At 43.1% G+C, this 25,092-nt stretch overlaps 1 protein-coding gene across 3 annotated transcripts in view; it reads right to left on the reverse strand.

The window, feature by feature from the left end:
* Window positions 1–25,092, reverse strand: part of ZNF423 (zinc finger protein 423) — a 234,895-nt gene that overhangs the window by 179,912 nt on the left and 29,891 nt on the right. For all 3 annotated transcript variants that reach the window (XR_001875017.1, XM_017816098.1, XM_017816097.1), the window contains exon 2: window positions 7,759–7,818. Coding sequence is in view for 2 of the 3 variants with exons in the window: in XM_017816098.1 (XP_017671587.1) it covers window positions 7,759–7,818 (60 nt within the window). In the remaining variant the exon portion in view is untranslated. The remainder of the gene's footprint in view (window positions 1–7,758; window positions 7,819–25,092) is intronic.

A 25,092-nucleotide genomic window follows, 5' to 3' on the forward strand; every position in this document is an offset into this window, starting at 1 on the left:
TTCCTACTAGGTTGGGAGGCTGAATTAGCATTTGCAAAGTGCTTTGAGATCCTACATAAAAATATTTGCTGAAATAAGCTCTAGGAAGCATATTTGCCTGACCATTCTGTGTGCTTCTATCCTCGAATCTGCAGGAGATTAGCAAATCCAGAGTGCAGCAGAATTGGATAAATTAAAGATGAGAAGGATTTATCAGGTGATCTTATCCGTCCCTCTGCTAATGTAAGACCATTCCTACAGAGTATTTTCAGGCACTTTGTCCAGTCCAGTTTGTAAATGACTGAAGTGATAGGAGATAATACCAGGCTATTAGATCCCACTACCAGGAAATGTTTCCTGATGTCCAGCCTAGCATCTCCTGTGCCCATTACTGCTAGTTGTGTCCCTGAAGGCTATCGTAAACAACAGATATAATTTTTACCTAAAAACACAGAAAATGTTCATCTAATCACAGCCCTTCACTTGGGCAGCACAGGAGAACAAGGTAGCACCACTGAAAGAAACACAGGAAGGGAGAGCAGGAGCATGAAGAAGATGGAGGGTGCTCCCTCCAGCTCAGTGGCAGCATCCTTCACCAGGATGTTCTTACCTGGGAGAGACCCAGGTGCAAACAAGGGATGGAGAGCCAGGAAGGCTGCACCTGAGGGTCCACCCACGAAAGTGCCTTCAGTCAATGCAAGGAAATGAAACACAGCGTTACAGTCTCCCAGCACATAAAGTGCCAACAGGCACACCTTTTTTTTTTTGTCCTAGGGAGAAAAACACTGGCAAGACAGGGACACAAACCTGTGGAGGATGTCCCCTGCCCACCCCAGAAGGATACATCAGTATGCAACCATCCATGTCGGTGGTAAATGCCCCTGACGCAAGACCCTATGAGAACATCCCCAGATCCAAAGCAACCCCACACCAGCAGATACATCAAGCTTACAAGACTTCAGATGAGGTTATCCTGATGACCCCAGAGATATTCCCAGATTTACTGAAACATTGCTGTCCATTACCAGTCGCGATGCACTGCTGGCATCCCAGTGCACACCAGTGCACGGCCCCTTGCCAGCATGGCCAGGCAGGGGCTGTGATCCTGCAGCCTGCAGGAATCCTCTCCTTTACAGATGTTGCTTGCAGCAGTGAGGAGCACTCCTTAAGGCACTGAGAAGCTCGGGAACGTCAATGACACACTGCAATACACCACACTTGCTCAGCTTCCTTCCAACAGACCAGCTTTCCAGCATACATTGTCTTTAAGAAGCCGGGGAACAGGAGCGTGATGGGTAGGGGGAGCACTCGATAGCTCACTTTGAAATGAGCTTTTCTTTCCTCGCCTCTTTCACCATGGAAATTAATTCTCCTCCTCTGTGCTATCGCTATAATTTTCCCAATTAACATTTTTAATAGTAAGTATTTTCTAGGAAACGCCGTAATACACAGGTGTGTGCTTCTAATTTAAATACTGACACCCATGCTGTGTTCACATCTGAAGATCGCTCCTTCTTGCCAGAGATTCCCTCCCCAAACAAGAGGGGAACACCTATGGTGCTGCACCCCCAGAGATGCCTCAGCAGGTCCACGGGGCGGCTGTTCCCGTGACAGGCGCGTGTCGGCTGTGCTGCACCGCACACCACCGGGAACCTCCGCTTGAACTCCTCCTGTCCCTGAAGGTGCTACAGCTGCGGGATGTCATTTGGACTTTGGGGACCTCCGGGGACACCCTGTCACTCCAGCCAACAGCCTCCTCCTGCAGCACCATGTCCCACATCCCACAAGTGCTGGCAGCAGAGACCTGCTCACAGGCAGCCCTTGTGGCTGCAGATGCAGTGTCCTGAGCTCCTACAAACAGAGTAATCTGGGAAGGGTTTATAATTATTTGTATTGTTTCTTTCTGTATGATCCAGCTTCAAAAACATCTTACACCTGTCTTGGATGTTCATCCACTACCACACGTTATCCTGCACTTTCTATCACTTCACCTTCTGTTTGAGAAAACACTGTCAAAAGTACTTAAATATATATATATATATCTACAAAAAAATTAGTATTTATAAGTAAAAGGTTGATGTTAAAAATTAAGTTTTATGACAAGGAAATGAGAATTATTTTTTTTCTTTCTCTTCTAAAAGGATACATTACAGTGTAACATTGTAAAAATCTACACATTACCAAGGAAAATAAAAGTTCAAATGAGAATAAATAAGGAATGCAGCAACCAGAGCTGCAAACTTCCCTAGCTTTTTTTTCTAGTTTGCATTTATTTGGGCTTTGGATGCTTCCAAAGCAGATATTTAGCCTCAGACTATACTGACTGGGCTGCATCTTGCAGGTCCATGCAGTGACAAGGATGTCACTTCTCAGTGTAAGAAAGCCAACCAGGTGAGATCAAACATCTCCCAGTAGATTGAAAAAATACCCAACTAAGAAAGTTACCAAAGTTTCTCAAGTTCTTTGCTAAGTTCAAAGGTTTGTTTCTTTGGAAATCCTTATGCACTCTAATCAGAATCTTCTCATATTGATTGACTAATGAAATCAGCTTTTAGAAGATGTCTGAGCTTGTGAAGGCACTCAGCACAGGTAATTTCAGAGTACCTGCAAAATAACATGTTTCTAATGCCCACTGAATTGTGACCGACCTTTTCAGTTCTCTGCAGTAGAGACCCTAGAATTTCATGTTGTGAGTGTTTGGAAGGGTTTATTCAGCATTCTGCATTTAGAAGTCAAATGACACATTATACAATACATGTAGAAATAGAGAAAAAGAGCTTTGGAGTCTCTCTCGTCCAGAACTCCCTGCCTTGCTCCCCGTGCCCAGCGGGTCATGTGGCTGGAGCAGGACCAGCTGGGGCTCTGTGGGAGCTGCCAGGGGGACATGAGCAGAGGGCAGGGACAGCCCTGGGTACTGGGAGACCACAAGGGATGGTGAGGATGGTGGTCTTGGTAGCCTCCAGGCAGTGGATCATGCAAGCCCAGGGTGCTGGAGAACGGCTGAGGGGACAACAGCCCCCAAAGCCAAAACAGGCCTCCCAAAGGGGAAAGGTGAGGAAGGAGAACACATTTTCTGTAGCTTATTGCAATAAACAGAAAATGGGGAAGAGTTAACACATGAATACTCGCACAGCAACAAATCTCTGCTTGCTTCATGAGATCCCAGCTTTCTCATCCATTCTGCTCCTTTGGAAGCCAAAATTAAACCCAACCCTACAGAAAAGTTAGAGGAGAAAAAAAACCCTCAACGCTCATGGAGCAGACAATGCAGCACCAGGATCAGAAGACCAATGGTGGAGGACAACACAGGGAACAGCCAGGAGGGAACAGGCAGGGAGAGCCCTGAGCAGCAGAGATGGCATTAAAAACACCCCAGCATGGGCTCTGGTAGCCCTGAGGAAAAAATAAGTCTCCAAACTGTGTCAAGATGTTCCTCCTCTGGAGATACCAAGTGAAAATTTTGATTTACATAGCTGGGAGATGCCATGCAAAACGGAAAAGAGGGGGAAAGGAGTGACCACAGAGTGGTTTTCCTTTATTTCATGGTTCATTTCTGAAAAGCTGCTGCTTCCCCTTTTCTTTTCTTTTTTTCCTCCAGGAAGGAGGAAAACTTTAAAACAAATTGCAGAAAGCAATTAAAAATCCTACAGTAGTGTACTGTATAAAACAAGCATGGGGGAGAAATCTTACTGGAAAAACATCAAGTATCTGTGTCTTAAAATGCTGTGGGTTTTTTTTTTCCCATGCTGTGCTGTGTTAACATGTCCCTCACACGTGTGCCCAGCTGCTGCAGCGAGCTCGGTGGCAGGGACAGGAAATTTGGAGCTAATGGGGGAAGCAGAGAATACCAACCTGTAATTTATTTTTATGATTTCTGGAATGTTATAATTGAATTACACTAATGTTGTGTGCTAAGGGATGGTTGGGTACTGTGTTGGAGGGGCCCTTCCCGTCGCAAACATTGCAAAGAACCCCCCATGCTCTGCAAACACATGTGCACAGAGACTCAGTCAGTGCCATTTGTCCTCAGCACTCAGGCCACAATTCACAGTTTTCTGTTTCCCAAACTCTTTCCTGATCAGTACTGTAAAATGTAGCTGCACAGAAAAACAAGATACCTTCAGTTACCTCAAAAGCAGACACAAAAAAATTAGGCTTTTAGGTCTGCAGGCTCCTAAGGAGAAGACAGAATCTGCTCTGTTTGCCCCAGACAATTCAGCCAAGATTCCCTGGGGCCTCACAGTCAGGCTAATGAGAAACTCCCCAGCAACCTCCATATAAAATGCTTTCATAGGTCTTTAAAATGCCTTAAATTCTCTATATATTTGGTAAGACTTTTTACTTCTTTAAAATGTCCCTTGTTACTCCTCAAGATAATACCCTCGTGATGTATTGTAACAGCAATGCAGCATTGTCTGACCAGACCCTTGCTTTGCAAGTATTGAATCTTATTTTCCTCGTGGCCTCAAAGCAGCCAAAAACCCTTTTGAAAAGCAGAGGTGGGCGCTTGCCTGGCCCCCCGACAGCCCTGCCCAGTCCACCCCCTCTGACACCTTCAGAGTAGGACAGACAGGCTGCAAGGGCTGCACGTGCTGTTAAAGGGGGGAAAGCAGGGGGAGGGAGAACTCAGCTGTACTTCTTCTCTGGAACAGAAAACATCTCTGCCTCTTACACAGAAAAACACTACTGGACGTGCTATTTGACGGCAAGTTAAATCCTCTGATTACGAGAGGAAAGGAAAGCTTTTTTCCTTCCTTTTACATTAAGGAAAAAAATGTTTACAAGACCTGAAGAGGAAGGAAATTTGCTATATGCCCATTGTTAAACAGCACTGGTGGATACCCAGATTATTCACCCTGGTGCAAGGGCAGCCTCTGCCTCTTCTGTTTTCTTGATTCTCTAGGTTATTATGTACAGCCTTTAAGTTGTGGTTATTAAAAAAAAAGTAATACAACTATTTCTAGTTGTATTTAAAGTACTGGAATAAATTCCTCAGTGCAGCTATGCCAAGGGTTGGATTCCTGCGCAGCGTTTTGCCTTCGGAGTTTTTACCAGGAACAAGCAGTTACGCCAGAGCAAACAGCAATTTGTGCACACACACTGCCACAGGAAGAAGGATGGTGTCCTGTACTAAGCCATCACTGAACAGACCCATCTGAGCACAGGATTTCTGGTGCCATTGTGTCCACTGCCAAATTTCTGTGAGCTGCACTAAGCAGCTCCCATGAGCAGCTCAGTGCCACAGTCCAGTCATGGATGCACAGACCACACACCTTCATTACACGTCAGGAGCAGAGAAGCCCCACCATGAGACACAGAGCTTGGGCCCCTGTGTTTGGCACGTTGTGCTCTGCACCTACAAACACTGAGGACAGATGGCTGTCACAGCTACCTGGACAAGACCCACGGCTGCAGATCCAACTCGTACTCACAAAGAAAATTCCAGTATAGCTTCCACTGGTTAGATGAACCAAATAAATACAGCTGCAAAAGCTCTTCGTTTTCCCCACAGATGCACCTACATAAATATTTTGCTAGTATAAATATATAAATACATACTTTTTAAAAGTTTAAAGTTTACAGTATACCTGCTCTTGCAGTCCTTATATACCACCCAATCCTGGGACTGCCACTGCCCCAGCCCACAGCAGCTGTGCAGACTGCCAACAGCATTTTTCAGAAGTCGTTTTGTATGTGTTTGCACACACACAGAGATGTACAAACACATACAGGAGAAGAAGGGAGAGAAATATGTTAATTTGAAACATCTGGCAAATGTTTCAGAGTTAACAAGTCCCAGGTTTGGCTTTTTGGTTGTTTTTTTTTTTTTTCTGTTGGGGGGGTCAAGAAAGGGGAGGCAATTTTGTCATTTTGGGCCAGGGAAGGAAGGGGCATGAAACAAGAAATTGAAGTGTGTTTTTTCACCCTTTATTGAACTTCAACATCACACTACTGGAGCTAATGCAAACAGGAAGATCATAAAAGAACATAATGAAAGTCTCGCACACTGGGACTGAGGGACTGGTTTCAGTTACTGAATATAGCTGTGGAGGCACCACACAAGAGCCAGCGACTCCACGCAGCCACACCACCACAGACTCTGGCTTTTTGAGCTTTTTCTATGCAGTTCCTCAATCATATTCCAGCCTGCAACCTCTGTCCCATCCACTGTGTCCTGTCTTGATAGGATACTGTACTGCATCTTTATAAATATAAAAGATTGACATCTGTAGCTACTAAATGCATTAAGAGGAAAATCCCCCAATTAGCACACATTTTCCTTAAGCTGCCATAAATCATGCATACAATACATTTTATCCCACATCCAACATCTTGAACGAGAACTGTAATTGTGGGAGCAAATGAAGAAAAATGGAGACTCAAACTAATTTGGAAAAAGCCTTTTGCAGTCTTCTACTTAAGGCATAGTCACCAATACCAACAGAAATCCGAAATTAACTCCTGCTCTGCAGAGAAATGATTTTTCGTTACTGTTTTGAACCTCAGCCTATTGTGACTTTAATACAGTTCAAGACTTGTGATAGATAACACCGGTAACTCCGCTCTGCTGCTGCTTGAGACGAAGGTCAAGCGAGAGAGCTGGCGAGTGCTCTTTTCATGCACCGTTAGCTCCAGGCACAAAGGGGCCTTCGACATCACAGCTGGGGGTTTGCAGCAGCAGCAGCAATATTTGCTATCAGAGACTAGTGAAAACACAAACCCTTCTGAACAGCCGTAGCACCCAGAGAAGATGCACCCAGTGCAGCTGAGAGCGCGGTCGGTGTGAAGGGAAATGCCACAAAATGCCACACAAAGGCAGTTTGTGCCTTCGAGACCAGCTAGATGCTCACTTCAGTAAGAAAGCCTCTCCTGTGAGCCAGTCTCCCCGTGACTCTTTTATAAAAACCCATCTAACCAGGAATGCAGCACCATTGTTAATTTTCATACTACTGCTCAGTTTCTGAGCTGTTTTTCACGTTGCTGCTGAGCTTTTAAGAGAATACCATTGCACAGTCCGATGTGGAGAGCACAGACATAGACTTAGTGGCTTCAGAGTCAAAAATATTCTGGGATCTCATAAATGTTAAAGACAGTAAAATATCTTTACACAGGGCACGAACAGTGACTGAGATGTAGCTAGTTCCTTTGAACACAAACTATTCTGACATGTAACCTCACATTTACGTTATCGATACATATTACACAGACAAACTTGATTTATCCTGTTCAGTTTCTTGAGGCTCTTTTTATTCAAATTATCGATGTACCACAGATGAACGAGCCCCAGACACACGTTTAAGTGATATTACTGTCAAGCAGACCAAAAGTTCGTTCAAATTTTGCCTTTCTACCATGGCAATGTACCACTTTTATTCTCCAGCTCTGACAGTACTTTCCAATTTCCTTGGAGAGGAGAAATACGCACATTCCAGTTGAGACCGAGGTTTAAAATTCCTATTAAAGCAGCTTTTATGTAATTAGATTGGAATGAATGTGTAACAGTGCCCATTGCAGAAAACTTCAAAGTGGTTATACTGGAGAAATCACAACCCGTTTCAGTGTGCCCACAAGAAGAAAGAATGGCTCTCCAGAGGATAAGAGTATATTAGTCTCTGTGTGTAATAGATTTTATTGACCATATGGAACTGATATAAAAATTGTGTTGCAGTGGGTAGTCTTGGATTTGAGACAGGAATGTGACATACAAAATACAGTTCCTGTAAAAAGCCTGGCAGCTTTCTGGCAGTTTTTGCAATCAGAAGAACCTGAAATATTTACCTGATTGAGTCACTGACGAGTCCCAGGTCAAAGCAAAATCTGAAGATTCACCCTCTTCAACTGAAAAAGAACGAAAATAAGTTGTGATTGCTAAAACAAACCAACTGGAAAGCAAAGTCATTAGAAAACTAGGTCCACTATGACATTAAGTATTAAAACAGGCTTCTGCACTGCTAAAAAAGAACTCACTGTTTTCTATAAAATAATTCATAAGGTAGAAATTTAGTAAAGAGATTTTTCCCTACTTTTTAACCTAAATATGGGATTTGTGTTTGCAGTTTTTTTCCTGAACAGGTAACAGTATGTTCATGTGAAATTTTAATAGAGGTTTAAATACCACTAACTGCACTAATAGAGGTTTAAATACCACTGAACAGTATTCAGATTTGAAATTTTGTATATTCACAACAACTTGCACATGCCAAAATGCCATTGCAAATGCAGAGGTTGTTTTTGAAATTTATGTTTCAAAAGATCATAGCGAAGAACTGTCCTGTGAAGGAAAAATTGCCTGACTTACATCATTCTAACATACTAACATATCAGCCATATTCAAAAACTAGTGATATCTTCAGGTTTTTTCAGAGTTAAAAAATACTATTATGATCTACAACCACGTTCTGTGATATGGCAGTCACAAATAACTGCTTTTAAGGTTTGTTGATGTGAAAGCTGTCTGAACCGGGTGCTCAGTACTTGCAAGTAATGTAGCTAAAACCTTCTGACTGTTAAGAATTATAAAACATCATTTGATTCTTACATTCTTCAAAATAACTAAGAGAACAGCCAACAACAAGATGGGTAAGCAAGTGCCTGATCCTGCTGTTACTGAAATCAGTGACAGTTTTAGTAATGTCAGCCTGGGCATTTGAAAGTGGTAACTGCACAAATTCTTCTTTGGAGTTGCAAAAGTTGGTCACCATCACCATTCTGTCACCAAACCCTGACACCAAAAAAATTTATATCACAGGTCTTTATTTTCTGATTAAAAGTATTTACTCCATGGACTGAACAATCTCTCACCATTTTATCTACATTGTGCTGGATTCAAATACACATTCTATTGAAATCTGCAACTGAAACCCAAACCATATTGCAAAGCCACAAGCACAGCCCCTATTGACCAGATATTACCCTATATGCTCAGGCCTGGAACCTGCTCCAGCCATTACATCAACTGAGTATTTACATTTGCATCACAAGAGTCTTTATTTTATGCTTTCCTCCCTTTTCTTTCTCCCCCCAATCCAGTATGGAATTCTGGCATCCTGTAAGCTTATCTATCAGGTTGATATTAGTGGTGACATCATATGGCATTAGGAACAGAGAATATAATTTACATAGGCAATACCTTGACAAATGTATTTTTATGTTCAAACCATAAACCCACAGAAGGGCACAGCTCCGGTTCCCTTAGTCTGCGTGTTTACTAATGGAGGAAAATGGAATTTCAGCCCCCTCATTGGAGAAATCATTCTTGAGACATGGTTATACTTTTTTCGAAGTCTGTGTTAGCATAGAGGCCGTGTCACATAATATTAAATTCCAGAATGACAGAGGAAAAACAAGAGGCAAAGCTACAGGCTTATTAAAGGCATTATCAGTCCTACTCCCTGACGATGGCAGAGCCAGCTTGGCTCACACGTGCTCCCTCCAAGGGGCTCACCTACCATTTTGTGTTCTCTGAACCACCATCTTGATTCCATTTTTGACCCACCTCGTAATAGAAAAACTCTGGACATAGTTATCCTAAGTACCATTTCACTCTAACACAAATGCATGTCTGGTTTTAACATCAAAATCTATATACATTTGGGAGGTTTCTGCTCCAAAACTAAATAAGCTAAGTTAGAAATTCATGTACTTTACTCAAAACAGACAAGTGGAATGTTTTAATTTTATTTTATCCTTGACTGCTTTTTGGTTGTCTTGCTTAGAGAGTTTTCTACATTACTACTTTTATGCTGAGGGTTTTTTTTTTTTTATTTCTTTACATTTTATCTTGGAAAGAGACATGAAAAAAAAGAAACCAGTCTGCTAAAAATACATAAAGGCGATAAATTCAGTCCTAGTCAAGGAGCAGTATATGGGATCAGCACTGGTCACTGACAATTTTAGCAACACACTGACTTTCATGTTGGTTAAACACTGAAGACTGCTCCAGTCCTTGAGCTGCTGTAGGGCAGCTGGCTCCAGCACGTAACAAAACCACGGTTTTTGGAATCCCTTAAATGAGGGCAAAGGTTTGAATCAGCCTCTGTTGGCATTAATTTGCTTTGCTCCCTAATGACTGAAAAGGGGACAGAGAACATATACGTGAAGACGACGGCACTGAAATTCACTTTATGTTATTGCAGTCATGGTTTCAGGTTCTCCCGCTCTATTTGCACAGACCCACCACAGAGCTGACAGTGCTGCATCCCAGTGGAAAGAGGAGGCCAGGGGGACAGAGCTTAGGCACAGGCACATTGCCCCACAGCTGCTCCTCACAACACTTTGCTTTTTCATTTTTAATCTCTGTAATTCTTTTAAGCAAACATCATCTTTCATAGGATAAACTGTAAGGAAACGTAACAGCCAAGTCTACTCCAAGAGGAGTGGCTGTATCAACTGACCCAAGCACCTGATCCTTGCCTGCCCATCCATCCACCCACCAAGCCAGGCAGTGGGCAGAGAAACAAGGAGCAAAAGCAGCCACATCCAAAAAAAAAAAAAAAAAACGGTTGAAAGATTGTGACTATACACCCATGAGATTAAGAAGGTCCAGAGGCCTGGAGGGGAAGGATGCCTGTGAGGCTGAAGCAAAAAAATAGGTGACCAGGCTTTGTCACTGACACCAAATGTAAATGTAGGGAGACACTTAATCCCGTGTGCTTCTGCTCCCTCTCCATAATGGGCATAAAACCAAGAGCTGAGAGGTTCCTCTGTGGCAGCCTTAATCTTCTGGATATAAATTATTATTTAAGGGGCCACCATTTGAAGTGGTGTCACTGCTGGCTTTACCTCAGCCTCGGCAATGAGCAGAAGCCACACAAGTCAGTGGGAAATAGAATTGGTTTCTTCCTCCCAAAGTCAACTTTGACACCAAAGTTTTGCAGCTAAAATTTGCTCTCAGTTGCACATGTCTGTTGCTGGACTCATAGGGAAGCAGGAGGAGCTTTCCTGGGCTGGTTGGAGATGTGGGGACATGATGCTGTGCATGGAGGGCAGAGGAGTCCCACAGATCCCCATCTGGGGACAGACCCACTGGGGACGGCCTTAGGGCTTGGCCAGCCCTCCCTAGGAGGGCAAAGTGGGTCCAAAACAGATTTTGCTGCTGCAGCTGTGAAGGGATTTCCAGGTCTCACTACTGAGAACCAAGTCAAAACCATCCATAGTCCATAAAATTAGCCAGGGAGTAATTCACTTAAATTGATTTTTCAGTTTCTTAATGTTTTTTGTCATCGTTCCTTGAAACCTAGATTGGCTCAAGTGAACACTGTGTATTAACATTCACTTTGTGGATGCTGTTACTTAAGTTGTGACACTGGGCAAAAAAAGCCAGTGAAGAGGTACAAAGCATTCAACACAATTACTCCCAAAATACACTGCACTGTAAAATAATTCCCATTTCATTAGCAGGAAAATATGTTTTCTGAGACACACCAGACACACTTGTAACTACTGAAGTCAAGAACTAGACACTTCCATCTGTGCTAGTTAATCACTCTGAATGTATGAACACACAAGTCCACAGGGCTGATGTTCAGCATGGACAGGAGCCACCCACGTGCCTGAAACACTCTGCAGCTTGGGAAAATTCCCACAGGAAACAGCAGCACCATTCAAGACTGAGAACCGCAATTGTAAAAGCAACTAGAGATCTTGTATCAGTTCTAACTACTTTATGGGAGTCCTGGTGACAAAATGGTGAAGGCACAGCATTTCATGACATTTTGGAGGCATTTCATACTGGGTACTGAAAATGAAGACACACAAAATCACTGATGTTAAGCTTTGGCCAGAATGTTCACACGTGCACTTCACATGGGTTTTTTGTTGGATTCTTCCAATTTTCCTTTACAAGCTCACCTTATTTTCTGCCCACATTACAGAGTGTGCCCACACATTAAGCCATGGTTGGAATACAGAAGCTGCTATGCAAGTACACGCTTACTCTGGTCTCTATCTGCTCTCTCCATCCATCCAAACAATCGGTTTAAAATGTTTTGGAAATGAGTATTTTTACTTCTTCAGCAGTACAGAGACAATACAGCAAGGGGACAGAAGTTTGGACCTACTCTGCTCCATGTGTCATTGACACAGTGACACCCAAAGTGCAACACACTGCACCAACAGAGGGGGTAGGCGTGGCTCTTGGTGCCAAATTCACTATGCAGTTTATTAGAAAAAAAAAATGGGTAAGAAACAGTTTCAAAGTCAAGCACTAAACCTTGATAGCCACACTGGAAGCACTATATTTCTATTTTTAAAGCATTAACTTTTTTTCTGCTCTTTTGTAAATGATCCATAGTATTTGCCAGCACACAGAGATAAAATACTGCAAGTAAAAAAGATACACTTTTTTAGCTGCATCCTTCAGGGTGATGATTATAGGATGGTTATAGGAAACTCACCCAAGAGCATGCCTGCTATAACACCTGTGTCTTCAGTGAAATCTGGGGGCATCTATGAAGCTGAAACCCTTCAGGACAGCTGGGTTTGACTTGTGAATAGGCTTGTTCTGGCAGCATAGAAATTTTTATTGTTAGTCAACTCAAAAGATCATTAAGTTTGTGCACTGCCCACCCGAGGCCTGGTGCGGGGAGGTCATTGCTGGCAGTGGGAGGACACATCTGCCCCACTGCCCATTCTGCCCCAGCACAGGGAGGACTCACTGCTGTCATGCCTGGAGAAGATCTGTGTTCTCCTCCAACTGGGTGTGAGGCCCAAATGCAAGAGACAGATCAAGAACTGGGCTGACATGGGGAAGAACTGTGGGCAATGGCAACATCACAATCCAGCACTCCTGCACACGCCAAATATTTGCATTTTGCCCGCTCGTCTCAGATGTTCTCCAAGGAGGTTTATTTAATTGCTAGGTCACGAGTGCTGCAGGCTCAAAGATTTCAGTTCTTTGTGCTCAGAGAAACTTCTGAAAGGATTCAGCATCCATTCCCCTAAGAGTGGGAACATCTATTTATGGGGCTACCATTACCTGAACTCCATTCACAGTCACAGTGCTTATTTAACACTTTATCACTCCCAGGAAAGAAGTTAACCTTATCAAAGTAAGATGCTTCTGCACCAAATGTTGATTTCTAGATGCAATCAAGCTTTACAAGTGAGCAACAGCCCCTCAGTAATTCAGATGGCATGTGTATGCTCCCTTATCCTATTACACAGGCTTCAAGGACCACAAGGACCAGTTTAACACTTCCCATAATATGAAAATGCCATAGTATGCTAACTAAAACGTCAGGAACTGTGACAGTGTGACAAACTACTATGAAATCCAATGGCTTACAAGCAAGTTCCCCAGCTGATGGGGAAACCTTCCTGAATCAGGGCTGTTACCAAGCGCTGCATTCAGGATCAGGGTCATCCCTCACCTGCCAGCAACCTTTGAAAACACCAGGTACAAAATAGTTTGAGTGCACAAAATGCTGGTGCCACTTTTGGAGGATTTTGTCAGACTGTTGGTGACAGAAAGCTCTCAGATAAACCTAGAAAAATCTCACCAATGCCTGTGTATTAGCTGTAATGTACGTGTCAAGACTCACAGCCTTCCCTCCAGAGAAATACTCCAGCACCAATCCGCACTGTAAGCCCGTCACACATTAATCACATCTTCTCCCTGCCCTAGCTGTAGGTACTCACACACAGGAGCTCTGTGATCTTCCGTAATCTTCAGGCTCGTTCACCACTTTTCAGACACACATCTCCGAGCTGTCCTACCCAGCCTTTGCTCCGTCCCTCCCATCACATGAAATTACACACTCCCAAATCAGTGCAGGACACAGAACAGCCCATCCGACTGCCATTCATCTGCCGCGACTCATCCCACAGCACTTGCAGCCTGGGATTTGATACAGTGCTCTTAATCCTGCAAAATGCAGAGCAGCTTCCAGTTCCACAAAGTCAAAGGTTGCTGAGGATGCTCAAACTTTGGGGGCTGAGGATTGTAAATTACTCAGTTTCCAGCTGCTTGGCAGGGCAGGAGCACAAAGGGCGTTAACAACCTTTACACTTTAAATAGTCTGGTATTTTCCACGCACATCTACAGTCTGTTCATTGGAGAGGTGCAGATAGGCTCATTCCTCAAACTGAAAGAGGAGAATACCTCTGCTCCACTCAGCCTGCTGCCCAGAGAGGTTCAGCTCTGCACAGCGCAGAGAACTGCTACCACAGCTAACAGTGGCAAAGGTTTGGAAATGGCTACTTGGAGCAGAAGCCAGCTAAACCCTTCTGTTCAGATCACCCCCCAGTCTGGTGTAAGGCTCTCCTGCTCTGATGTTTTCTGTCAGATTCTCCATCTCCTAATACCGGTGAGACAAAAGTCTGCTGGACACAAAAACCTGCCGAAGGAGGGAAGGAGCAGGATGAAGGACAGCCCCGTTTGTTTTTAGAGGCAGCGCCGCTGCGGCAGAGCTGCAGCCGCTGCCCGGGAGCGCTGCAGGGCGCAGAGCCGGCCCCGAGCCAGGGCTCGCCGCCCTCCAGGAACCAGGCTGCTCTTTGTCAGCAGCTGGGCCTTTCTCCCACCCCTCTACAGAGGGAAACCTTCACATTCAGCAGGAAAATAGGAAGTTTTGAGGGGCTTTGCCAGTCTGCTGAGAATAGGTGGCTGTGAGTGTATCCCGATGCATTTACAGTACCCTGCAGCTAAAAGGAAAGGGAAATCCCACTGGTGCCTTTGCATCGACATTCAGGAGAGCAAAAAGGGACCTGGCAGAAGCAGCTGGGTGTGCTTTGTACCAGCCACTTGAGCCAGTTTACTCCCTTTGGAAAGTCAACTTTGCAAGAGGATTCCTGTCAGGTCTCCCCATGTTTACAAGGCATTTTGCTTGTTTGCGTGATCATTTCCACTTAGCTTCGGGAATACTTTGCCATTTTTTTTCCTTGGTGGTTGGTAGTAAGGAGCACAGGGACACCAGGGCATCCCCAGAGAGGTGATGGCATATTCCTCACCCATGCCCTAACCACGGGATCCCCCATGGGAACAGTGCATGGTCCTTGGCACAATCGCTCACAGCTCCAGAGCCACCTCCCTGTTCTCTCCTGAGCTCACAGCTGATCCAGCCATCGGTGGCCCTTGGCCAGGAAGGGTTTTTTCCACCTTAAATAGGACCGTTATATATTAGTCCTTTCATGAGCCAGCAGGCCAGGGAATAAGACAAGAGGGTTTACTGACATGGCTTATTTAGCTAGTTCAGAGCCTAAATTTGCACAAGTTCTCTAGCTGCTTTTCTCCAAAGTCAGTAATAGGGCTTGGCAGAGACTGTGGGTTTTGCTGGCAAAGTCAGCCTTTTTGTGTGAAGGAGGGAGGAGTGGGGAAACCCAGACTGCTGTGCTCACTAGGTCAGGGAAAAGAACAAAAAAGAAAAAAGGAAGGAAAAAAAAAAAAGGAAGAAGGATGAGACAAATGGGACAGAATTACAAAGGGAAACTGAAAAAAAGATCGTTAGGAACAGAAAAAGATGTGAAGGTGATTAAGGAGAACAAGACAAACAACAAAATAAGGTAGCAGTAGCAGGTTTATGCAAAGGAGATCTAATTATGGGTGGCTAAATCCTCCAGGACATTAATATTCCATCGTAATGTGTCTAGTTTCCTCCTTTCCAGACATGGCAGGGAGGAAATGAGAATCACTTAGATACACTGTTTAATGAGCAAATGATGGACGATCACCAAATACAGCCTGCCTGATAAGTATCCATTAGCTTAAACTCGCACAGTAAATCTGTGTGCAGCTAACAGGCCTGCCTCTTCCACCACTACAGCAAAACTTAATGTAACTGCAGCTACAGAAAGGGAGCCTTGTAAATAAAAATCTCATCTTGGTAAGGCGAGAAAGAACTGCAGGACATACATAATGGCTAATCACAGCCCTTCCCACGGACCGCACACCTGACTCACAAGCCAGGGCATATTTATTCCCAGTGCTCATATTTAGTTTTTGTGTTTTTAATTCACATACTTCACTGGAGACAGATATTTCCCATCCAAATCTATTATGTAAATAAATACGAGGGTTAGGTGTAATAAAATGCAGTCAATGTTTCAGGTTGCTCTCAAGTTCAACGTCTTATACATGCAATACATTAAGCTTGTAGTTTTTAAAACTGGGCCTGCAGACACCCCACGATAGATTTGGGATCAATACTCTTACTGATGGTTCTTACAGCTTGTCACTGAATGTTAATCCCCAAAGAGCAGGGTGGACTTTTTTTCTTTTCCTTATAATTGCAATACATGGTGTTTAACCTGTGAAATGTTCAGCAATTTAGATGTTTCTTCTGCTTTTTATGCCTGGAATTTGCCTGGCCATGAGACTGGTGGGGTGCACCCCATCCAGCTCAAGCAACTCATCCCATTGATGAGGAGCTGGTCACCCTGCACCTGTGGACAGGGATAGGGGACAGTAGCACTGGCTGCCTGTGGGTGCACTCCTCTCTGTATTGTTCTATGCATTTCTAAGGCAACTGTCACCATAGTGTCTGCACCTTCTTTCAAAAGTAGACATACTGTGAGTAAAAAACAGGCACTTTAAAGCTCAAGTGAAACAAAACAGGTGAATCCAGCATTACCCATGCTGCTCATAAAGTCATGTATTTTACTTCAGCAACCAAGTGTTTAAATAGTCTTGCTCCATTTGGAACACTGCTGGATGACAGAATCATGTATGTGTTGAAACTCTAACAAACTGAAGAAAGGAAAGTAGAGAAAGGGGAGATTACCATAACTAAAATTCATGGCCAGGACTTTGATTCCATGAGTCAAATTTGAAAGTTGTGAAGTGATTCCTTGCTCTGCTAAAACTGCCAAAAGCAGGCTGAAGTTACTCAAAAACAGGATGATGATGATGATGAAAGTAACAGGCCAGAGGTGGGTCAGCAAGTACAATGACCAAGCTGTTACTCAAATACTTGCAATATCTTACACCTTCCTGCAAACTGCAGGTTTAGAAGTTGTACTAGTGAAGGCTCTACTTCACTAGTAGACTACTTCACTATGGACTTCTGAGCACAGATACCCAGGGAGTGAAGGTACACAAATCTCAGGTGTCACCCAAGGTGACACCCAGGTATATTTGCAAACATGTGGAACACAGGGCTGTGTGTTGGAAGACAGCAGACCCGAGACCTGCAGCTGGCAGAGACAACGTGCACATGGCAGAGTTCAACTGAAGGGATGGCACAGGCCAAAGGGATGCTAGAAAGGCCTTTATTGTTCTTAAACATAAAGAAATGGCTACAATCAAATTAAGTTTAAGAATAAAGTCAAAGCACCATGAAATTCAAATACTGGGCTTTGCACAGAGAATGCAGGGTCTCACCAAGTCAGATTTATTGCAGGTTTTGCTTCTCTGGGGAAGAAAAAAAAAAAGGATGAGGGGAAGAGCACTATTTTTACATTAGGGCTATAAAGTTTCTCTATAAGCAGGACACCTAATAAAATCATTTACATGTGCTGGCTCCTTCTTGAGGCAGCTAATCAGCATGCTGAAAGGTTAACATTTAACACAGACTAACGACACAAAGAAGGCGAATGTTCTGAAAATAATCTACACAAACTTTTATATGGAAACAGGAACCAAACCAAGGAAGAAGGGAAGTAGATAACTAGGATTTGCAGACAGGTAGTGGGGCCTAACTCCTTACACTACCTCTTGCTCTGGTAAAGCATGTGAAGAGAGTCAGGTGCACCAGCAAACTGAGTATACCCTGCCTTGGACTGCAGGCTGCTCCTCATTGCTGCTACTGGGCATCGCCCTTCTGAGTTCTGCTTAGTCAAATCCACTGACCAACTGCAGTTCTGTAATTAAAAACTCACAAAAAACAGCACTGTCACACCTGATATGGTCAGACCAAGAGCCACATCCCTCCAGACCTTGCTGCCATGGACAGCAAGTAGCCTTTTCCTTTCCTGCAGCAAGGAGCTGCCATCAGGATGCAATCCTCTCCAACTCATCTCAACATCACCATAAATCAAGTCCCACTTCACAGCTACTTTACCACTACTGATTTCATCCAGACCCAACAGAAGCAGATGCAATATCTCCCATTTCATATGATCTGAGCTATTCCAGATGATAGGGAGACTCCAATTTCCAGACTTAGGTTCAAGGCAGAGAGTTCAATGCCCATGAAAAATTAACACTTGCAATTGTGATAAAAAGAACAGAAAATTACTGGAACAGCAACAGCTACCTCGAGGGTCACTGATGAACTGGTAAAGCACAAAACCAACTCTACTCTTACACAAGTTTAAGTCTCTTACTTCATAATTCTTCAAAGCAGGTTTCAGTACGCTGTGCCTAAAGCCCTGGTCCCAGCTGCAGTGAGCTCCAGCGGGAGTAGAGCTGCTGTACCAAACCCTCAGTTTAGCATCACACTCCCCTCCACAAATACCCCATTCAGCACCCAGGGCTATAAATCACAGCTGAAAAAAAAAAAAAAGTCTTTGACCAGATTTCTACACATCAGCTTAAAAAAAGCACACCATTTTTTTACTGCAAATCCTTCAAACTTGGCAATGGTTTCACTGGTGAACTATGTTTGCAGCGTAGGTAGCACAGGAAAAGGAAAAGAGGAGGCTTTTCCTGACCGGCCATTTTAATTAGAGCTATGTGGGCTTGGAAAAACCCATCTGGTGAGTGGAGTTATTTCCCTCCCTCCTCTGAAAGACCAAATTTGCAAATGCTCAGTACACCAGGCTGTCAGTGCACCCTCTTTGTTGCTGTCCCAGGCCATCATAGAGGATCAGGCCCTTGTTGGCCCAACAGCTCCAGCTTTCCTGAGCAAGCCGGGTTTCGACAGGCATTTGGAGGAGTTTTTTTCTCAAGCAAATAGCTCACTGTGGCTCTTTTGTGTATGCAAGTGTATGCATGTGTGTGCCTGTGTGTGTGGCAATACTCCCCAGGCTCGCTCATTTTAATGCTGCTTTCTCCCCAGATGAAAATATACATATTCTTATTAAGAGGAAAAAAAATGTGCAAAGTATAAATTTGCATCTCTGATCATTTCTGGTTCATAAATTGTATTTTAATAATAAAACAATATACTCTTCTGTACTGCTTCTTAAATACTAATAGTAAAGTCTGTCTTATTTGTACACGAGCCTAAATGTTTTGATGAAGGAACACGCAAATGGTATAAAATAAACACTGTAAAGTGAACTATAGATAAAAGGGCAAATAAAAGCAGGTGTAAAACTATACATGGAGAATTCTGCCTCCTCCTTTTGATCCACAGGAGTGGATGCCCCACACTTTTCTACTGATGAATTTTATTGTACAGGTTGAGGGAAATTCTCCAGCTGAGATTCTTCCTACTAGAAAGACAGGCTTTGTTGTCTGCATTAAGGTAAAAGACATTACAATGCAATGAGGGAGAGAAAGTTGCATGTGTCACATAGAGCCCTTCATAGCATCAAATTTAGTTTGCAGAAAAACCAACTCGACCACCATAAAGTGGAAACTAATATTTTTTATGACCCCTCAACAGCCTGTCCTTAGTGCTAACATATCATAAGTAAATTTCAACATCTTGTTACACATGTAGTTTATTTTAAATGAGACTAAAAGGGGAACACAGTTCTTATTGAAAATTGGCACACACACAAAGAAAGGGGAAAAGCAGGCTTTTAAAACTTTATCCCAAAGCATACTTTTTTCTTTTTATTCCTGTTTAACCTACAACCCTTCCACTGAAATGAAACATAGAAAGAGTTTCCAAATATTTTGTAATTCTGAATGGATTTCCCCAGTGTAACAGTAATAATATTTTTACAGTTAAAAGATCCACTGATTTAATAAGTGTGATTTGTGTATTTAGAAAATTCATTAGAGCAGACATTCCCCAACATTTTTCGATTTATTTATTTATTTAGCCTAATTTGGGTACACTACTTCAAAAGAACGCTTAGAGCTTCCCAGTTCCTTAGTCACTCACTAATAACATCTAATAATTAATAAAGACATGTAAATTCTTAACTCCCAGAACTATTCCAAACTTACTATCTGTATGCTTCATGTCATGTCTCACTTAGATATCTGCATTACTTTGTTTCATAAAATGCTGAAGGGACACGTACTTATCTTGCTCTCCACCAAGAGTGAATATTCAGGCATGATGCAACCAAAGCAAAACTAAGCCAAAGCGTGAGCAAAGCTCTCCTCCAGGAGCCCACAAGAGTTTTCCAGGCAACTGTGGAGACTTTTAGCTGGTTTCACTGCATGGTCTGTCCCTTCTGTGAATGCCCACTGCCCACAGGCCTGTGTAAGAGCACCTTGGCTGGTGTGCACGTGCTTGTGTCAGTCCGTGTGTCTGTGGCACCTACGGGGGATGTGACTTCTTCAGCCTCCACGCAGAAATGCAAGGGAGGTGTCAGTGAGCACTTGGGGGTAGTACCAATTTTTACAAGTATTTGGGAGCCAGGAGGGAATGAACCAGCCAAATGTGCAGCTGTGACATGGAAAGGAAAGGTCTGATTTAAATGCAATGCTTGGGACAGCGATTCCAAGTGCATCTGTAGAAAAAAAGAGGGCACAAGCAAACACCCTCATTCCCCTTCGTAAGGCTACCAGCCTGTTCAGCTTCTGCCTCCAGAGCTGCTAAAATCCCTATCCTACGGGCAGAGACCATGAGCAATAACATAGTTCAAACCATCTTTTCCTGGAGGCAAATTGTATTGTGTCCACTTCTCTTCGACAAGTGCTCCTGTCAGGGCTTTGTGTTCTGCGACATTTCCTTGTCAGAGTTATTTGCTTATTTTGATTTCAGGTCTTCTGTCGGGAGGAAGGCTGCCAAAACCCTAAGTTCTGTCTCCTACAAGTGCTTCTAAGCCTGGGAAATGGGGTGTGGGTATTTCCGCACGTGGCTCAAGCCATTACATCGGCAGAAATTTACTTAAAGAAATGCAGCTTGCATAAAGTTTTGTATTTAAATTTCAGTGGACCAAATGAGCGAGACTCAAAAGAAGAATGAAAATAGCCCTGCTTCCAAACAGAGATAGAAAAAAAAAAAACGCACAAAAGCACCTACCTTTCAAAACAAAGAACTTAAGAACTTCCAACCTAATCACTATGAAAAATGCTCAGATAATTAATTTACAGTCAAGACAAACAGGGTTACTTAGCTGAACTAATGTTTTTTTTCCCAGGCAAATTTCATCTGTAGCCAATGGGTCAGGGAAGCAGATTTCCTCTACAAATTTTTATGACATCTGAATACATTTCCTATCCACACTTGTATTTTTCCCTGTTGATGAGGTTTTGCTGCCATTTTCTTGATTTCCTGATAGAATTACATAATCTGATGGAACTCCTATGGTAAATAAAAGCTATGTTCGTGCTTGGTCCATGCTTACTCATGCTTTACAATGCACACATCAGTACAGAAACCACTCTGAGTCACACTGACAGAGGAACTGCCTAAGCAGCAATACAGCAGAGAGGGGATCGACCGCTGACATCCCTCCTGCACGAGTTACGGACACTCCAGCGTTCCGGGAATCAGTTTGGATTAGTGCTGACTGGTTTCAAGGATGGGCTGTTAAGGTGAACGTCACTCAAGTGTATATAAAACTTTCTATTGATCAGAAAGCCAACCCTGTAATCAATAAAGGTGCAGACATCCTTTCTCCTCCATCATGCATTAATCTGTCTAAAAATGTGAAATCATTCTTTTTTGTTAAGATAAGGGTTTGTGACAGTCTGTCTAGGAAGTAGCAGACACAAAAGTTTCTTCTAAATACACTCAATAGTTACTGCAATTCTACCACACTCGGGGAGGCTTGACCAATGCCCCTGACCTCCTGCTCTTCCCATGCCAGCCTTTGGCATCAGCCAGCACTGCCCATGCCAGAGGCTTCCTTGCGCACTGGTTAGTGCTGGTACCTCAGTGGTGAGCTCTTTGCCACAGCTGGCTCTGAGTGGACAACCCTGAGCACACCTCAGACTGGACTTCCCTGCGGACTACTAAAATCATCCCTTGGATTCAAATCCAGGGGAGGAGGGCGTGTTCTTCCACATCTTTTCGGATAAATTAGGAACACTTGACTTCAAATATGAGCAACATTGCACTTGCACACTTCTCACTTCAACATACAGCCTGAAACCAAGGTGGGATGTGTTGGTATTTCTGACTGCTCACAGTGGTAGCACAGCCTCCATGTCTGCTCACCAACAGCTCCAACATATGAGACTAGAAAGCTTGAGACCTTAAGGTATTTAACATTATACAGCATCTTAAGTCCTATTTAGAAGTCATGGTTTATTTTTTTGGCAAAGAGAATTACTAACCAACTTTCAAAAACAGGACACATGAGTAGCTCCTATTGAAGCAGGAACTGCAGCAGATATTGTGCTCAAGCCTGGACATTTTTATTCATCTTTTTAGAGTACAGAACACCTAAACAAGCTGACACTTGTTTCAATGCCTTAAACCTTGAGAAAAAAAAAAATCTCCTTTTTTAAAATAATGCTCAACAGATATTCATTCAAAAAAATCTGGACACACTTGCATTTAAAATAAGTTAATGCACTGTTGAATAAAAAGAATTTATTCTTTCTCACATCTGTGCACGTATGATAAATGCTGTTCAAGACCACAAATCGGCCTCCTAAAATACCACACTTCCACCCACTCAGCTGAACCTGGAGATCACTTTAAAAAGCCTGTTTCTGGGCTACTGGGGTCAGTGGAATTTTGGAGTGAGGCCTTCTCTTCTAACCAGACTCATCACTTATTTACATGGAAGTAACAACATCATAAAAGAGGCAGCAGGGTAATGATGTACAGCCCTAATGCTTACTGGGTACCCTCAGAAATGTGACCTGCACTCTGAAAGGACCGAGAGGGGAAGGGAATTTGGAAAGTAACTCCAGGGCTAGCAGGAGGTAGATCAGCTCGCTCCCAGCTCCCCCTTTCCAGCTTCACCCTTCCTTCCCCACTCCTTGGATGTCCCACCACAGTCAGCCCCATGGACAAGGGCAGGAATGAGTGACTGAAGTTGGCTACGTTTTTGCCAGACACTTGTTTTTCCCCCCCTCAAACAACAGGTATGTGCAAAGAAACCAACCTACCAAATCTGTAACTTAAATGATAGCTTTCAAAAAACCCTTTTGCTTCGGCAGCAGCGCAGGACCACCTTCCACATGTCTTGTGCACTTGAAAATAACCACCCACAAATGGCTTTGCAGGCAATAACACCTTCTGAAGTGTCATTAGCTGCAGTGTGCTGACATAGCTGGGGTTGTAGTATCACGTTATTCAAAGACAGCAAGTTAACATCATTTACTCTTTAACTGGAACCAAAACAGATTAATACCTCCACCACTGTTGTGCTGTCATCAAAGCACCAGCCAACAGGTTAAGGACCAGTGACAAAACCCAAACTTCTGGCAGCCAAGGATGTTTTCAAAACCAAAACGAGAGAGCTTTTAATAAGTCAAAAATACAGCGCAATGGTTTGGAACCACAGCTTTTCATTTCAGCGAGTTTATATTACAGTATATGTCTCCTTGAGCTAAGAGATCGTTTGTTTAAATTGCTTGATTACACGTAATGATCCTTCCCTTATAAAACAAGATTCAACATTGCCACTGGGGGAGAGGGCGGAAACAGCACAGAAATTTAACGAGAAAGAAAAAATATCATACAACTCTTGCTGTAATAAAACATTAGGAGAATTTTTACTTGAGTGTTGAAAAAAAGCGAAGCTAGAAATATGTTTTACCCCAGCTATTAACACTAACTCTTCATTCAACAGAGTATAATGTACAGCTTTGATCAAGCTATACGATCCACATGCTCACAAAATATTTAACTTTAAATACATACCATGGAATTAGTCTCCAACAATTTATGCCATCGCCTCCTGCCACTTTATGTTTTCCTAAACCTTGGAGTCCAATTCACATATGTAAGTCAGATTATTTTATTTTTAACCTAATAGGGATTGGAAATAATTTATTTCAAATGCCAGGAAGTGTATGGTTTCAAAGCAGTCTTTTGCACTTTTATGGAATGAAATGAGAATAAAAATTCAAATTTAATAAAATCTGAGAGCTGGAAAAGTAAAATCATTTACCAGTGTCTTGGAAAGCAGCTTATACATATATTACAAAAGTTTTCTGAGAACGTCCCATAGGGCAGACAGGAAAAATAAAAGCTTACCTATTTGCCTAATTTTTATTCTGTAACTTTTAAGAAGAAAAACACAGATCTTGTCTCTCTAGACCTAATTGAGCTTAACTGAAGGAAGAAAAGATGGGCCTGCTCCCAAATGAGCAGAGACTGATAGAAAGTGATGTGTTTATCTTGTTGAAATCATTTACCAGTCTGGATCCTCCCACTGCTTCCCAGAAGCAGCTCCTGGTAGCCCACCCTCATTAGGCTGATTTCAGCTTTTCCTAAGAGGAGGAGGAAGCGCAAAACCACTACAGACCTTTGCCTCTTTGCCAGATGGTGGGTGTTGACCTCCTGCCTGGGGAGGTCTCTGGAGCAGAGGGTGTAGGGACTGCAGGTGAGGTGCCCCGACTGCCACTGCCCCGCAGGACACGCTGCTGATTTCTGCTACCTGGGGACACACAGCTCCTTTGCAGGAGCGGGTCCTACCGGGGATCCCAGCGAGCAGAGGACAGCAGCAAACACAGTGCTGAGAGAATTACTGAATATAACTAGAGATTCATCTCTAAAGAAAAAAAAAAGAATTAAAAAGCCCCTGTACAGTAATCTCTCCATAGTTCACATTTTATCATGATCTTAATTCTGAAGGCCTAGTCAGTTCTTAATAAAAGTTATTTCTCATATAATTAAATCTAACATTTGCATATTTGACAAGAACAGGAAACACTGGCTGTAAATACACTTTCTGACCACCCAGCCTCACTCATCCACAGCACAGTGGCTGTACTATGAGGAGGGAGGACCACAAATGAGAAAAACTGAACTTTTGGAGAGAAGTCTTGGTGAAGATCTACATTTAAACACACAAACCCAAGAAAGACATATCCTTCATAGCGTCCCTTCCTCTACCCACCCCCATGAGACTATCACTCCTGGGCAACACTCATGGCATTTGTCTGTGTGTCCAACAACACAAGGTGAGAAAAGGACAAAGATGTTCATA

The sequence above is a fragment of the Lepidothrix coronata genome, unplaced genomic scaffold (genome assembly GCF_001604755.1).
Source record: "Lepidothrix coronata isolate B3197 unplaced genomic scaffold, Lepidothrix_coronata-1.0 Scaffold54, whole genome shotgun sequence".
Lineage (NCBI taxonomy): Eukaryota > Metazoa > Chordata > Aves > Passeriformes > Pipridae > Lepidothrix > Lepidothrix coronata.